The 17,059-nt window shown below is 46.8% G+C and overlaps 1 protein-coding gene across 1 annotated transcript in view; it reads right to left on the bottom strand.

The window, feature by feature from the left end:
- PLCE1 (phospholipase C epsilon 1) overlaps positions 1 to 17,059 on the bottom strand; it is a 275,495-nt gene that overhangs the window by 67,268 nt on the left and 191,168 nt on the right. The window contains exons 4-6 of the mRNA XM_019556091.1: positions 11,655 to 11,800; positions 9,506 to 9,764; positions 7,280 to 7,488 (exon numbers count right to left, since the gene is read on the bottom strand). Coding sequence (XP_019411636.1) covers positions 7,280 to 7,488; positions 9,506 to 9,764; positions 11,655 to 11,800 — 614 coding nt within the window. The remainder of the gene's footprint in view (positions 1 to 7,279; positions 7,489 to 9,505; positions 9,765 to 11,654; positions 11,801 to 17,059) is intronic.

Here is a 17,059-nt window from a genome sequence, read left to right as displayed (position 1 = left end):
CAGCTGGAGCCACGTGCCACTGGGCTGGGCCGGCTCCATGCCTCCACATGAGGCTTCCAGCACTTCAGAGTGGAGCCACACATAGAGGCACAGAGCCCACTCAGCTTGAGGGTGCATGGACCACAAGCCACAGGGAGTCTCTCACCATCAGGCTGTATTTTGCCTGCCCCTGTGTTAGGGTGATTTTGATGATAACGAGTGAAGAGGAAACAGGACAAGTTGTAGGGTGAACTGTATTTATAAGGAAAGTTTTGAAACCACAAGGGAAAAGAGTTGGTTTAAGAGATTTCCCAGAGAAGAGTCAGAGGTAAGGCCTTTAGAAGAACAAGTGAGAACCACCACCAGGGTTATCAATGAAACAATGCATCAATGTATGTATTTTCATAAGATATAGAACTTAAGAACATACACCATAAGGTGTATTAATATATATGTGCATAGTTGAGCACAGTCCTACTTACTATGTTCCTACACATAGGTAAATTGAGGACAAAATATGGGACAAAGACATGGATTGATCCCAGCTCTGGTGCGAGACGTGCAGGTTAAAGCTCACTGCACCCCCATGAGCCCAGGGACCCCCAGCGAGACCACAGGACCCCCAACAAGCCCCAGCCTGCCCCAGGTAAGCAGGGGCCCATGGAGGGAGGGACCTAGACAGCTGGGAGTGGGCTAAGTGGGCTGAGGAGGGTCACACCCCCACTGGCTCCTATTTGGCCCAGCCCCCCAGGGAGCTGCACGACTGAGCTGCCAGCGTGCGAGCCAGGTTAGTGGGGGGGGACCCCCCTTAGCTCCTTTAGCCCCCTAAAAGTAGTGAGGCACCGACCGGCCCTTCTGTGCATGCGCACAGTTTAAAAAGGGCCTGACAATGGCACAAGCCTCAGTTTGGTCCCAGCTCCAGTGCAAGATGTGTGGGTGTAAGTCCGCTGTACCCCCATGAGCCCAGGAACCCCCAGTGAGACCACAGGGACCCTGACAAGCCCTGGCCTGCCCCAGGTAAACAGAAGCCCATGGAGGGAGGGACCTAGACAGCTGGGAGCAGGCTAAATGGGTCAAGGAGGGTTACGCCACCCCCTGGCTCCTTCTTTGCCCAGCCCCACAGACAGCCATGTGACCAGAGCCTCATGAACAGGCTGCACAAACAGGCGCATTCCTAGGCTCAACGTGCAAGTTAGCATGGGAGTTTGCACAGGAGGGCAAGCGGGAGGGCAAGCCAGTCTCAGCCGTAGCCAGCCCACCAGTAGCATGATGTGGATGGGCATGCATGGCCCCCACCCCAGCACCTCAGAGATGGCCACCCAGACACAGCCCATGGTTCCGGGCTCCACGCAGACAGAACCTCTGGCTCTTGGCTGCGGGGGCTGCCTGTCACTTTTTCAGGCTCTGGGGCCTGGGAACATGGCCACCTCCCCTTGTGGGGTCTGCTTCCTACTGGGGTCTCTGGTGCACCATCTGGAGGAGCTTCAGGCCGCAGTCCAGAGACTGCGTGCCATCAGGGACTGTGAGCAGGAGATTGACTCCTACTGCCAGGCCCTTCCCCCCCAGGGAGGCAGAGGGAGACCACGGTCTCCAACCAGGACAAGGGAGGACTTGGGGACTTCCCATTCTGTCCAGCTCAGGGGCTGGAACAAGGTGGTCAAGGGTCCCAAGGCCCCCACCCCACTGGAGCTTTGCAACAGGTACAAACCTCTTGCAGCCCCAGCAGAGCCTGCTGAGTTGCCAGCTCCTGCAGGCAACACAGGTGCTACTGTAGCTACCACCCCTGCTCTAAGACAAAATGCAAAGTGCTTTTCATGGGAGACTCCATCCTGAGCGGGACTGAGGGGGTAATCTGCCACCCCGACCCCTTAGCCTGGGAAGTTTGCTGCTTCCTGGGAGCCTGCATCTGAGACATTGCAGAGAAGATCCCTAAACTTCTCCAGCCCACTGACCACTATCCTATGCTCCTTATCCATTTGGGCACCAATGACATGGCTCGGAACCCTCTCAGCTGGGTCATGAGGCACTTCAGGGATTTGGGAGTGGGGCTTAAGGGTCTGGGGGCACAGGTGGTGTTTTCATCAATCCTCCCTGTCTTGGGGTATGGGCTGAGGAAGGAGAGGAGGATCTAGGTAGTCAACCAAAGACTGAAGCGCTGGTGTCATTGGGAAGGCTTTGGCTTCCATGACCACTGTTCGCTCTTTGGTGAGAGAGGTAGTGAGCTGCTGGGAAGGGATGGCTTCCACCTCTCTTTGCTGGGGAGGAGGCTCTTCTCAATCAGACTGGCTGATCTGCTCCACTGGGCTTTAAACTAAGCCTGCCGGGGAATGGGGGGACTAGTGCCACTGCTGGCCTACTGAGCAGCCCTTGCAAAGCCAGCAGGCCAAGGCACTTAAGGGAGCCCACCCCTGCCCCAGCCCTGGAACAATCTGTAGGCAAGGCACGGGTCCCCAAGGGGACCCTTGCATGCCTATACACAAATGCCAGGAGCTTGAGGAATAAACAGGAGGAACTTGTCCTCCTGCCAAATGCAAATAACTATGATGTCATAGGGATAATGGAGACCTGGTGGGACTCCACCCATGACTGGACCATGGGTATAGATGGCTATACCCTGTACTGGAGGGATCGAGTGGACAAAAGGGGCAGCGCTGTAGCTCTCTATGTCAAGGAAAGCTACGTGATCCTGCAAGCTGACACAGTGGGTGACTTGAGACCCTCTGGGTTAAAATCCGTGAGGAACACGGCACAGCGGTTACTATGGTGGGAGTCTACTACAGACCCCCTACCCAGGGTCAAGACCTCAACCAGGAATTTGCCAGAGAATTAGCTGAGGCCGCACACTCCCAGTGCATGATTGTCATGAGAGACTTTAACTACCCAGACATCTCATGGGAGGAGTGCTCAGCCAAATCTGAGCGGTCGCAAAATTTTCTCTCATGTGTGGATGACTTCTATCTGATGCAGGAAGCCTATGGGCTGATGAGAGGTAAGATGCTGCTCAACCTCGTACTGGCAACCAGGGACAACCTAGTCAGCAACCTAATGGTCAAAGGGAAGCTGGGTGACTGTGACCATGATCTGATCCCCTTCACCATCTGTCGTAAAACTGGCAAGTCAGTCAGTAATACAGAAGTCCTTGACTTCAGGAAAGTTGACTTTGACAAGCTAAGGAGGCTTGTCAGAGAGGCCCTTAAAGGCCACAACCCAATGGAGAGGGGATTTCAGGATGAGTGGTTGCTCCTCAAGGGAGAAATCCTGGATGCGCAAGCAAAGTCCATCCCATCTCGGAGGAAAGGGAGCAAAAGGGCACAGCAGCCCCCTTGGCTCTCCAGGAAGCTGGCAGACCTCCTGTGTCTTAAACGGAAGACCTACAAAGGACAGACGACTGGAACCACCACCAAGGAGGAATACTCTGCTCTGGTCCAGACCTGCAGAGAGCAAACCAGGAAAGCCAAGGCTGTGATGGAACTCCAGCTAGCTACAAATATCAAGGACAATAAAAAAAATCCTTTTTTAGATATGTGGGGAGCTGGAGGAAAAGCAAGGGCAACATTGGGCCCCTGCTAAACCAGACAGGGCAACTGACAACCTATGCCCATGAAAAAGCAAACTTGCTAAATGGGTACTTTGCATCAGTTTTTCACCAGTTCCATGGGACACCCCTGCCCACTGTGGGTCAGGAATGCCCAGGTGAGGGAGATTCCTTGCCCTCCATCGAAGCTGACCTTGTGAAGGAACACCTTGACAGGCTGGATACCTTCAAGTCAGCCAGCCCTGACGGGTTACACCCCAGGGTACTCAAGGAGTTAGCAAGCAACATAGCTTAGCCTCTGGCACAGAACTTTGAGAACTCTGGTGAAGTGCCTGAAGATTGGAAGAAGGCCAATGTCATGCCTACCTTCAAGAAAGGGAGGAAAGTAAACTACAGGCCCATCAACCTGACCTTTACCCTGGGGAAGGTCTTGGAAAAGATTATCAAAGAGGCCATCCTCCACAGACTAGCTGATGGCAACATCCTGAGGGATACCCAGCATGGGTTTGTTGCAGGTAGGTTTTGCTTGACCAATCTCATTTCCTTTTATGACCAGGTGACCTATCACCTGGACAAGGGGGAAGAGATTGATGTCGTATACCTTGACTTCAAAAAAGCCTTTGATCTGGTATCCCATGATCGCCTTTTGGCAAAACTGGCTAACTGCGGCATCAACCTCACCATGATCCTCTGGCTGAGGAATTGGCTCTGCAGTAGAACCCAGAGGGTGGTTGTCTTGGTGTGCGGTCACCAGTGGGGTCCCTCAAGGCTCTGTCCTAGGGCCTATACTGTTTAACATCTTCATCAGTGATGTGGACACGGGTGTCAGAAGCAGACTGGCCAAGTTTGCCAACAACACCAAACTCTGGGGTAAAGCATCCATACCTGAGGATAGGAGGGTGATCCAGGCAGATCTTGACAGGCTCATGAAATGGGCCGATGAGAACCTGATGGTGTTCAACGCCGAAAAATGCAAGGTTCTCCACTTTGGGAGGAAAAACCTGCAGCATGCTTATAGGCTTGGCAGTGCTACGCTGGTTGGCACTACAGACGAAAGGGATTTGGGAGTCATGATTGACCACAAGATGAACATGAGTCTTCAATGTGATGCTGTGGCTAGTATAAAGTGAGCAAAATGCTGGCTTGCATCCATAGATGCTTCTCAAGCAAATCCTGGGAGGCATTCTACTGTTGTACTTGACCTTGGTGAGGCCGCAGCTGGAGTACTGTGTCCAGTTTTGGGTTACACAATTCAAAAAGGATGTGGAGAAGCTTGAGAGGGTGCAGAGGAGAGCCATGCGCATGATCAGAGGTCAGGAAAACAGACCTTATGATGAGAGGCTGAGAGCCCTGGGACTCTTCAGCCTAGAAAAGCACAGGCTCAGGGGTGGTCTGGTGGCATAAGTTTATCAGGAGTGCTCATCAGGATCTGGAGGAACGTCTGTTCACCAGGGCACCCCAAAGGATGACAAGATCAAACTGTCACAACCTCTGCTGCGACTGATTCAGGCTGGACACAAGGAAGAACCTCTTTATTATCTGAGCCCCCAGGGTTTGGAATAGACTACTGCCAGAGGCAGTTCAAGCACCCACTTTGAATGTCTTCAAGACACATTTGGATGCTTATCTTGCTGGGATCCTATGATCCCAGCTGACTTCCTGCCCATGGGACAGGGGACCGGACTCAATGACCCTCTGGGGTTCCTTCCAGCCCAAATGTTTATGAAATCTATGAAATCTATAGATTATGTGACCTCAAAATAATGAATGTGCTTCAGAACAAGAGATAATTCAGAGGCATTCTTCTGCAAGTTGTCCCATCTAACTCAATACTGACTTTAGCTTATGTAAGAGCTAAATGTATGGCTTACACATTATTAGCTTATGTATTAGCTCCGTATAGCTAATGTAATTATTTGCAGTTTTGTTAATTTAATCCCTTCAATTGTCTGTGTATATATGTATGAAGCCAAAAAATAATATATATTAGAGTTCCAGCTTGTTTTCTACAAACAAAAATGTTTGCTTCCTATGTTACTTTTCAATTTGAGCTGCAATGTAAACTCTAGTTTTAAAATATTAGATATGAGCTAGGAAAAATTATTTCTGAAAGAAAGCACTTCATATGTAAGAATTTATGCAGATTATTACAGCACTCTTCTGATGTTAAGAAACGATGCAAGCGGACAGTGAAATGGGACAGCGTTTTCCGGCATCAGCTGCTTCTCCACTGGAATCAATGCCAGATGTTAATAATTCTATTAGAAACCATGCTTTCAGGAAACAAAGATTGTTTTAAATTAAATTTATAACTGCATGTAAATGTAATAAGCACATTTAAAACAGGAAGATGTTCATTCCTTCCCTGATGCTTACTTACTGGATTTTACATATAGACAGTTTGAATACCCCTAAACATCTGTGTAGTTCTGTTTACCTATCATGCAAGTGAGACTACTGGTGTGACTCTAGCACTGTAGCAGAAGCACACTCTCTTTTAATCATCACCTAGTGTACTTATTTCTAGTATAAACTGCTCTAAAGCATTTAATAAAATCCAAAGTTCCTTTCTTTATAATTGATCCACACTTATTTGGGAGGTAAATGTTTGATGGACAGAGAAACATCATCTTACTATGTCCAGATGCATTCTTCATCAGTTTATGTACTTTATTAACTGTAGCTACCCAGAAATCCACTTGGTCATTGTGTAGAAGACTTCTCTCCAATTGGAAGATACTTCTATGAAATTCTTTTGATCCTGATTTAAAACACTTCTCTTTACAAGTTCAGCAACAAAGGAGGTGTCTACTCTGCACCTCACAGACACATGCCCATGTTTCTATAAACTAATTCTGTTGAGTACTGCCAGCAGTGTAGCTGCAGTAGGATGAAGTCAGCATGACTTCACGGTCTGAATATTCACCCAGCTTCCTGGATGGATTTTGTAGCTTGTGCTACATTTTATCCTGCTGCTGGTACACTGTTTTCTATACCCAAGCTAGCTCAGGTATGTTTACCTAAGTTGTGGTCACACCTTGACAAAGTGAAGACATACCCCAAAATAACTAGAAAAACAAAGCAACATTCTGAAAGACCAAAAGGCTTGGCAGGCTTTCCGTTATGTTCACTAGCTTGTTGATAATGTACTATAAACTAGTATGACACTGATCTATTATTGGATCCCTCATTGCACAAGTAGAAGTAGGAACCAGGTCACTGAATACTGAGATTTCCCATGTGTCATAATTAAAGAAACACCTGTGCTAAATGACTAAATTGATCCTGTGTGAAAATTCAAACTGTTTAATGACTTCTAAGAATTCTTCCTGAGATAATTTATGAGACTCAAATGAACATGCCCTTAAAAAGTAGTGGGCTTACATACAATAATCTGGGGTAGAATGCTGTTCCAACACACTGGATATAATGTTCTAAGCTCTGATAAGAGATGCCTGGTGCTATTCCTAGGACCACAGATCAGAATCACATTGTAACAATGGGTTTTTAAAGCTCTATGTGCAAGATGAAAGACATTTGCCTAGAAGAAATTATATCATGAGGAAAATAAAACTGAATGAGAAATCTCAAGTGTCATACTACCAAGGGTAAATGGGGAAAAGTCTGAAATTGGCAGGGGCCAAATGCAAGGACACATAAATTACATGTTACCATAAATGTGTCTCAATGAGCACCAACTATATATGAAAAAAAAAGATTAAATGCACACAGAAAGCTCAACAATCTGTAAAATATTAAACTTACTGGTATCGGGTTTTGTCCTTCAAAGAGTTTTTTCTCGAGTTGCTACCTTCACTAAAATTGTCTTCTCCTTCTTCAGACTCCAAACTGCGATTACAGCTCCGAATAGTTTGAAAGATACTATTTGCTGTTGATTCTTTTTCTGGATTATTCAAACCATCTTGGCCTATTCTTTGCAAGAAATTATCTTGCCCATTGTAATCTGAAACAAACTAAAATTTCCAAAACAGTTAATATAGTAACAGTGAGAAATTTGTATTAAGTAACCAAGAGAATTAGAGGTTTACAGATTTTTCAGAGGAACCTATCAGCATGGAGCACATATTTCCCAATTTCAATGGGAATAGGACACTTAATTCTGGTCCCTGATTAGGAATCACAGACACTATGGTTAATTCTAATAAAAGCGTTGTTGGTCTGTCTGTCCATAATACTCTGGGCCAACTGCGCATGCGCTGCCCATAGGGCGGACGGCGAATGGCTGACCCAGAGCATTACAGACAGACAGGAGGAGGTGGAGGCAGAGGCAGTTGGGGGCCAGGTGACTGTGGACACAGTGTGGAGCGCTCCCTGCTGCGGGGCATTGCCTACTGTGGGGCACAGTGAGCTCCCTGCAGTGGGGTGCTGCCATGTGGCATGGCACACCACACTGCGTGGACTCCCTTCCCTGCCACCTTCTGCTCCCTCCCACCTGTTGTCAGGAGGCACGGCATGCCACCAGACCACAGACAGCAGGGAGCTGGAGGTAGCAGGGAGGAGGAGGAGGGGCAGCATGCCCCACCCAGCCCCACCCTGACGCAGCCCTGACCACCTGCCCTGCTCCCTGACCCCCAACTGCCTCTGCCCAGGGAGGGGGAGCGGAGAGAGGAAGTGTGGGGGGTGGTTGATTGCAGCCAGACACTGAATGGGCACCGCATGGGGCATACAATGGAGGCTACAGCTGCCATGTGCAAGCTTCTTCCATCTTCCTGGGAGGCAGCGCAGGGTGGAGCAGCAGGAGGTGGTGGTGGGGGAGCACATGGGGCTGGACATGGGAAAAGCTGCGGGAGTGGGGCACATGCCCTCCCCACTCCATGACCCTGGAAAAGCCATTGGGCTCTGACTGCCTCACAACCCAGGCCAGCTGGGGCCCCATTCATGGTGACTGGGCTCTGTCCAGGCCAGTTCATGGGGCAATCGGAGCTTGGTGGTTCCTTCAGGGGCACTAAGACATGACAAGGGAGGGAGGGGCATGACCCCCTGGTCTGTGCACAGGGCAAGGGCAAGCTGCAGCTGCAGCTGCAGCTTGTGTTCAGCCTTTGCTCTATGCCTCACTGCTGTTGCTTTGACACTGGCATAATGTCATGTGAGTCCTGTCACTGGGTGGGCTGGGCAGTGAGGCACACGGCACCGTGTTGCTATCGAATCAGCAGTAGCAAGGCATAGAGCAGAGACTGAGCGCAACCCACAGCTGCAGCCTGCCCTTGCCCTGTGCACAGACCATGGGGCCATGGACCCCGCTTTGGCTTCCCCCCTGTGCCACACCCCTGCTGGGCTCTGACTGCTCCACAACCTGGCCCGAATGAGGCCCCATTCACATTGACTGGGGCCCTGGCTGGGCCAGGTCATGGGACAATCAGAGGCATGGCACAGTGCGGGGGAGGGGGAAAACGGACCCAGAGTTGAAGGTGGGGGAACAAGCTCAGACCCGGATTGGCAGGGGGAAAGGGCGAGGACCTAAACCAGTGGGGCTGGAGGGAGGAACGGGTCTAAACCCAAAGTGGGCCTGGACCTAAACTGGAGGATGAGGGGAACAGGCCTGGACCTGGACCCAGACCCTAAGTGGGGGAGACCAAAAGTGGGCCTGTGTCCCTGCCCACCCATCATTCTTGACAGGCAATTTGCTAGTCCAAATAATAATAACAGTTCCCTTAGATTCACTGAAAGTCTCAGCCTTAATGTAAGAGGAATGTCTTATTTGAAAGAAAGCAAAAAGACTGCATAGGATGTACATATTTAAGGGCCTCATCCACTAGGGTTCTAAATTGTGCTTTTAAGATCCTAAATGACTACAACTGAGTTAAGTGGAAATTTTTTCAACTACACTGAGAAAAAGAGTCTGTGAACTCTATCTGCAATTAGAATTATACAATACATTCACAGTCATCTATAATTTGATAGGAAGCCTCATCTGCTGCATACCAACATGAACCTATGATAGAACATCAATACTACTCCTTAACATTTTACCTCTAATGTTTCATCCTGGGAATTATACTGTGGACAAAGTCTGATGAGACTTGCTGCTCCATCCAGAACTTCACAAAGCTCCTTTAAAAATACACCACAGAAAGGAACGACTTTACAGCCAGGAATATTCAGAGCCCGATTTACCACTTTCCTGTATTCAGAAGATGATTCATGTTGTGCCATAGCATCTTTCAGACTCCGCATGATTTCAATATCAGACTGATCCATAAACTGCCACATTTTTAAAACTTTTCTAGACCTATTACAAATGTATGACAAAACATTTATTTAGAAGAAAATAAAAAACACAATTAACATTAAAGTTCAACACCTGAATTCTACCAAATAAAGGAAATTATTCATGTTTCCACTAGCATGATTAAAAAATAAGTTAAATAAATCATATTTGGTAGTTCTACAAAAGGACAATTTTTTCTTTTATGATGCTGAACATAAAAGCAAATGAGGAAAGTAAGTAGTGGGATCTCAATATTCCTAGAGCTACATCTGGGATTTTCAAGAGAGACTTAGGGAGTACAGTTGGAAAAGAAAAGAGAAATATTTTTATTGTGACACTGCCTTAAAATAGAAGTGGAAGGAAATTAGAGAGAGGATTAAAGGAACAATGCCAGGATACATAACAAGTATCTTTTGCAGTGTGATGAACAATCCCTCAAGTGAGCAAAAATGAGAGACTTCTAAAAACTGCTTCTATTTTAATCATAAATACTGATTATTTAATTCTGCATTTCTGTCAGATTGGACATTGAACCTTTCTGGCTCCCGGGTACTAACGCAATGCTGCAATGTTCCTTCTGTTCTATAAAGAAACTAATGACATTACTATGTTTCTATCCCCATGCTCTCTACTTTTTCTAGAAACGTTGTTTGTCTGCCATTACCTTTCTTTTGCTTCCTTCAGTTATGTACAGGAAGCTCATGGGAAGCTTATAGGTCCTTAAAATGTTTTACACTTCTGCACCCCTGCTACAATTTATGTGGCCTGGGAGACTGTGGATGTTTTTTGCTGGACAAGACTCCTTGTATTTGTGAGTAAAAATGTAAACTAATAGCACAAACAAATTCTTAGGAAATCACAAATAACTGCAGTAAAAACGCATTAAAACTTTGACATACAAAAACACAAAATATAAAGTTAAGAGACTGGAACTTTGGCTTTAATCCCTCCTAGTACAGATAAATTCATGCATAGTGGGTGCGTCTACACGAGCACATTTACTGCACAGTAACCAAAATTACTGCGCGGTATGGGCACCTGTCTACATGTGCACGCACCTGTCTACATGTGCACACCCATACTTCGTAGTAAATATGGTGACTTATGCTGACTTTAGTGTAAATTTGATACCTGTATCCTTCAGGTATCAAATTTATACCCAATTAGTTACTGCACAGTAACAGATATAGATACTGTACTGCAGTACCACTGTGTGTGGGGACTGACTTGGGACTAACTTTAGTTCCGAGTCAAACCACACACAGCGCTAATGCACTTTAATGCCTGCATGTGTAGACACTGGCCTATTTCTGCGTACTGAGCCGTAACTTACTGCACAGTAAATTTAAATTGGTGTAAATGCACATGTAGATGCACCCACTGTCAGTAGGAACTGTCAGTGTAGGTATAATGGAATGGATACAGAAGTGTTTCATTTCACATTTCTTTTTGACTTAAGGTATAACCATACTATTAGTTTAATATGTGTTTCATCTGTATTATAAAAGGTCCAATCTGAAATTATAATTATTCTCTTTGGTTCCATACAGCCAAAATAGAACTGTTTTTTTAGTTGTCTTTTCTCATTTGAAACTGCTATTTGAAAAATGTACAGTCATATTTTCAGTTTAACATATTTAGCACGTACCAAGATAAATCATACATCTCCAAAGAATTCTGAGAAATGTCCATCTTTCACTGTATTTTAATTTTTCCAGAATAATTATCAGAAATTTACTAGATGAGGTGACATGACTTATCAACAACATTCTGTTTAATACTGTGATTGATTCAATGCCATAAACTGTTCTTCAGAAAAAGAACTGTGCTTAACAGAAGCTGCATTTTAATCTCTCTTTCTGAAATTTTCTCATGTAAAATAACAAACAAAAAAACCCAAGTTACCAGTACCTGAGCCCTGCCAAGAACTCCATTACAGCATTGTAGTTGCCCATGTTCCAGCAGCATTGTGCCACATGTACTAAATATGAGAAGACTTCTCGTTTCTCCTCCATAGAACCTGCAGTCAGGATCAGCCATGTAACCCAAGAGCTCACCTTATAAAACAAAACACACAGTTCAGAAAATCAGCCACAGCTATTTGGAAAATTAATATATATTTAATGAATGTTTGTAAATTTTGGATTACATCTATCAGGCATAAAAGTAGATATTTGACCAATATCTATATACAGATAATAAAGTCACATACGTTTATCAGATAAATGATATACCGTATTTACTCAAATATAAGACAGGTTTTTTCCCCATTCAGCATGAGGAAGAAAACCCCTACCTTACATATACATACAAGGAAACCTCATTAAAATACACTGTCTATCTTTGAACTGCTGCATATGCTCAATAATGGAAACCTACTATGAAGTTCATTAATTTTGTGGCCAACACTGAGCAGGTCTATAAAATGCATGTTCCATATTGGGCATGGAAACTTACTTTTTGGGGGTTTTTTTACTGTAGGGATCATGCAGGAAGGGAAGACAGCTGCTTCACCTGAACACTAGCAGGGGGACTGCTGGCCTGCAAAGGGCCCTCCCCGACATGACTGCAGCTGCCACATCCATCAGCATGGAAACTTACCATAAGAACAGATTAGTGTAACCCATATAAATAAACGATATAATAGTACCCATTGAGTGCAATCCCCCTCAGCACCTACTCTTTTTTCAAGTCATGGTGAGTCATAACATTGAAAACATTTCAAATTCCTCTTCACTCCCACAGCTGAGCTGTGCCATTCTTTTTCATTTCCCGTGATTCCTGTGTCTTCACTAGCCTTAAATGTCTGGCTAACATCACCAAATTGGGACCCAAACATTTCACCCGGAATCCCCCTGTTGCCACGTCTACCAGCCTGTCACTTATGATTAATGTGGCCCTGCCCTCCACGAGGTGAAGACAGACCAGGTTGCCCTGTATATAAAACTTTGGAGGATCCCAGGACTCATGATAAGAACACCTGATTCCAATCATGAGGGAGGGCTAATTAAAACTTGGATCCTTTGTGGGGGGCACTTGCAGGATACATACATACTGAGCAGTGCTGAGCTGTTAGGTTACCATAGCTTGAAATGTGGTTGACTCTGCTGGGCCCCAGCCCAATTAACTATTTGTAAATCATGAACCTTTTGGCTTTGGACTAATGTCATACATAGACCTGCTGGCACTCTTTCAAGAGCGCCTGGAGGAAAGCCAACTGAGAGCAGAGATGGAGCAGGGCCTTCTGACCCTTCTGTACAAAAAGGGACCGAGGGAAAAGTTGAAGAACTGGAGGCCAATCACCCTCCTGATCTTCCACTATAAGCTGCTGGCCAAAGTCTTGGCCAAGCAATTTAAATCCATCCTAGGTACAGTCATCCATAAGGACCAGTCGTGCAGGGTGCCGGGGTGACAGATCCATGAAGCCCTGGTGTAACTGAGAGATGTGCTCCAGCTGGAGAGGGAGAGAAGGCTGAGCATAGCTTTATAGTTTCATAGTTGGTAGGGTTGGAAGGGACCTAAGCAGATCATTAAGTCTGACCCCTGCCATGGGCAGGAAAGAATGCTGGGGCCAAATGACCTCGGCTAAGTGGTTATCTAGCCTCTTTTTGAAGACCCCCAGGGTAGGAGTGGCACCACTTCCCTTGGTTCCAGATCCTAGCCACCCTGTGAAGCTGTGCTTCCTGATGTCTAGCCTGAACCTACTCTCAATCAACTTGTGGTCGTTATTCCTAGTTACTCCTGATAGTGCTCGGGGGAACAGGGACTTTCCTGTTCCCCGCTGGTCCCCCCGGTATGTTTATAGATGGCCACTAGATCCCCTCTCAGCCTTCTCTTGTGGAGGCTGAACAGGTTCAGGTATTGTAGCCTCTCCTCATGAGGCCTACCCTGCTGCCTCCTGACCATGCGAATGGCCCTCCTTTGGACCTTCTCAATGCTGTCCACATCCCTCCTGAAGTATGGTGCCCAGAATTGGATGCAGTACTCTAACTGCAGCCTGACCAATGTCACATAGAGGGGGAGGATCACCTCCTTGGACCTGCTCATGATGCAACTGTGGATGCATGACAAAGTGCAGTTAGTCTTACTGACCGCGTCCTCACATTGGCGGCCCATGTTCATTTTGGAATCAATAATAACTCCAAGATCCTTTTCTGCATCTGTACTGATGAGAAGGGAGATCCCCAGCCTATAGGTATTCCTTCTCCCTAGGTGTAGTACCTTGCACTTGTCAGTATTGAATCCCATCCTATTCTCCCAGCCCAATGAACTATTTGTAAATCATGAACCTTTTGGCTTTGGACTAATGTCATACATAGACCTGCTGGCACTCTTTCAAGAGCGCCTGCAGGAAAGCCAACTGAGAGCAGAGATGGAGCAGGGCCTTCTGACCCTTCTGTACAAGAAGGGACCGAGGGAAAAGTTGAAGAACTGGAAAAAAAGTTGAACCCCTGTAATCTGTCCAGATCTAGTTGTAGCCTGTCCCTCCCTTCTATTGTGCCCACCTCTCCCCACATTTTAGTGTCTTCCATGAATCTGAACAAGGTGCTTTTCACCCCCTTGTTCAAGTCGATCCCAGAGTCCGCATCCCTGGCAGCAGCAACTGAGAAGTCAAGGTCCCAGCCTACATGGATGATTTGAATATCCTGTGTTGGAACAGGAGGTTAGCAGAGAGAGCCCTGGTGCACACACAGGTAGAGGAGATGGCAGCAGATGCCAACCTCAATGTGAGCCATAGCACCTGCCTGGCCATGGGTGAGCTTGGAGACCTGGAGTCCTTGGGGATCTCTGTCCCCCATGAGGGGGTCAGGATCCTCGGGATAGATGTCAACCTTGAGCTGATCAGCAGGACAGCATGGGAAAAGACAGAGGCAAAGATAAAGCAGAAACTGGGGCTGTGGCACATGTGCTCCCTCTCCATGGGGGGGGCGGTTGTCCTTGTGAAGGCAGTATTTTTACCAGTGCTTCTGTACAATGCATTGGTCTTCCCCCCTTCTAAGCATGTTACCCACAGGATCCAGAGGGCCATGTGCATTTTCTTTTGGGGCTCCAGATGGCAAAGTGTCACCTGGAAGACCTTGCACAAGGAGAAGAGGTCTGGGGGCAGGGGAATGCCAGACATCCTCCTATTATTGTGGGCCAAGTATACAAACCTGATCTGCAAGCTGGTGATGGATGCAGAATCCAAAACTGTTTGCCTCATGAGGTATTTTGCAGGGCACATCCTGAGACACTGTGGGGGTATTCACCCTGACCAACCATAGACCCATGGGCTCACCATGGTTCTACGAGACCCTGAACCAGTGCTGCAGTTTGTATGGCCTGCAGAGCGCAGGCCCAGCACCATGAGAAACCACAAGAAGATCCAGGAGATGGTGAAGCTGAGGGACACCATGTCGCCCACGGACCTGCTCCCAGGTGACCCGAGCCAAGCGGTGTGGGAGTGCATTGACCACAAGGATCTGCACAAAGATCACAAGGACCTGAACTGGCTCATAGCCTACCAAGCTCTACCAGTTAGGGCTTGGAGACATAGAGAGAGGCAGTTGGGGAGACCCAGCTGCCCATGGCCCAACTGCCATGGAGCCACTGAGATAATTGACCACCTTCTCTGGCTCTGCACCTGCACCAAAGAGGTATGGAAAAGGGTGAAGCAGCTCTGTGAAGTGGTGACTGGCATCAGCCGGCTAACCAGAGAAGTGGCACTATATGGGCACCTCGCCAAACACCAGGGGAGCCCGTTGCCCCATTTTGATCAGTTTGTGTCCTGTGTCAGGAGAGCCCTGTGGAAGGCCAGGAACCTCCTGTTGTACCAGCAATTGGATGTAGAGGTAGTAGGCTGTGTGAAAATCGCTCTGAGCTAACTCCAGACCTACTACCAGAAATTGGTAGTGGTGGATGGAGAGGACGTGGCCAAAGCCACCTCCACAGAGACATGTGGTACAGGATTATCCAACATCCCCTGACCAGAGAAGGGGGAGATGACAGCGAAGAAGAGGAAGGGACAAGCAAAACCGAGGACAGCGATAGCAACAGCAGCAGTGGGTCCTCCAGCGAAAGCTGCAGCGACAATGATGGAGAGGACATTTGAACTGAGTATGTGACCCCACAAGTGGGGTGGGGATGGAAGGGAAGTGTTGCCTGGTCTGAGGAACTAGGCTTTGCTTGTTTTGTGTGTGTTGCACGCGATGCGAATATTATAATACGTTCAGGTGCAGGTCTTTGTATGGGTGTGTGGGTGCCCTTTTTCTTTGTGGTGTGATACTAGGTGTGTAGATATATATAACCTTATATATGTGTAGATATATATAGACATATATACTTGGTTTGATCAAAAAGTTCTAAGACTTGATGTTCGGGGTACTGTTCATCAGGAATTTGTACCGAGTGGTCAAACAATCAATCAGGCCTTTTATAAAGAGGTTTTGATTTGATTGAGGGATAAAGTTCGAAGAAACTGCCACGAGCTGTGTGAAAATGGTTGATGGTTTCTGCACCATGACAACGCTCCTTCACACACTGCTGTCTCCATTCAAGAATTTTTGGCTGAAAACAACATTCCTGTGATACCACACCCTCTTTATTCACCTGTCCTTGCCCCATGTGATTCTTTTTCTGTTCCCAAAAATCAAAATGAAGCTGAAAGGAAGGAGATTTGATGACATTCTAACCACCCATAAGAATGTGAAAGCAGAACTCAAAAAACTCACAGTTGAAGACTTCCAGCATTGCTTCCGAAAGTGGCGGGAACATTGCTTCCGAAAGTGGCAGGAACAGACAGGTACATATTATCTGGGGGAGATTACTTTGAAGGGGACAGCTCATAAAAACATTTGTACACTATTCTTTAAAATAAAGGCTAAGTCTTAGAACTTTTTGATCACCCCTTGTATATATAGACATATATATTTACAACAACAACAACAATTTGCACTACATGTAAGTAGTACACCCCAGCCAAAGAGGACCCCTGTGATAAGACTCTATAGACTGAGAAACTTTTTCAACCTATCCCCTTCACCATTACAGAGCATTGTATTGGTTTATGTGCATCTTTTTTCTCTCTCAGTGTCACAACTCCCCTTCCCCCACCACTGGGCTTCATAGAACTATAGAATCATAGAAGTCAGGTCGGAAGGGACCTTGTAGATCTTCAAGTCCGACCCCCCGCCTGGGCGGGAGAAAAAGGTAGGCATCAAGCCTCTTCTTAAAGACCCCCAGGGTAGAAGCCAGCACCACTTCCCTTGGAAGTTGGTTCCAGACCCTAGCCACCATAACTGTGAAGTAGTTCTTGTGGATGTCTAATCTAAACCTAC

This window comes from Crocodylus porosus, unplaced genomic scaffold (assembly GCF_001723895.1).
Source record: "Crocodylus porosus isolate Cpor-Errol unplaced genomic scaffold, CroPor_comp1, whole genome shotgun sequence".
Taxonomy (NCBI): domain Eukaryota; kingdom Metazoa; phylum Chordata; order Crocodylia; family Crocodylidae; genus Crocodylus; species Crocodylus porosus.
This window is presented reverse-complemented; position numbering and strand designations above follow the sequence as displayed.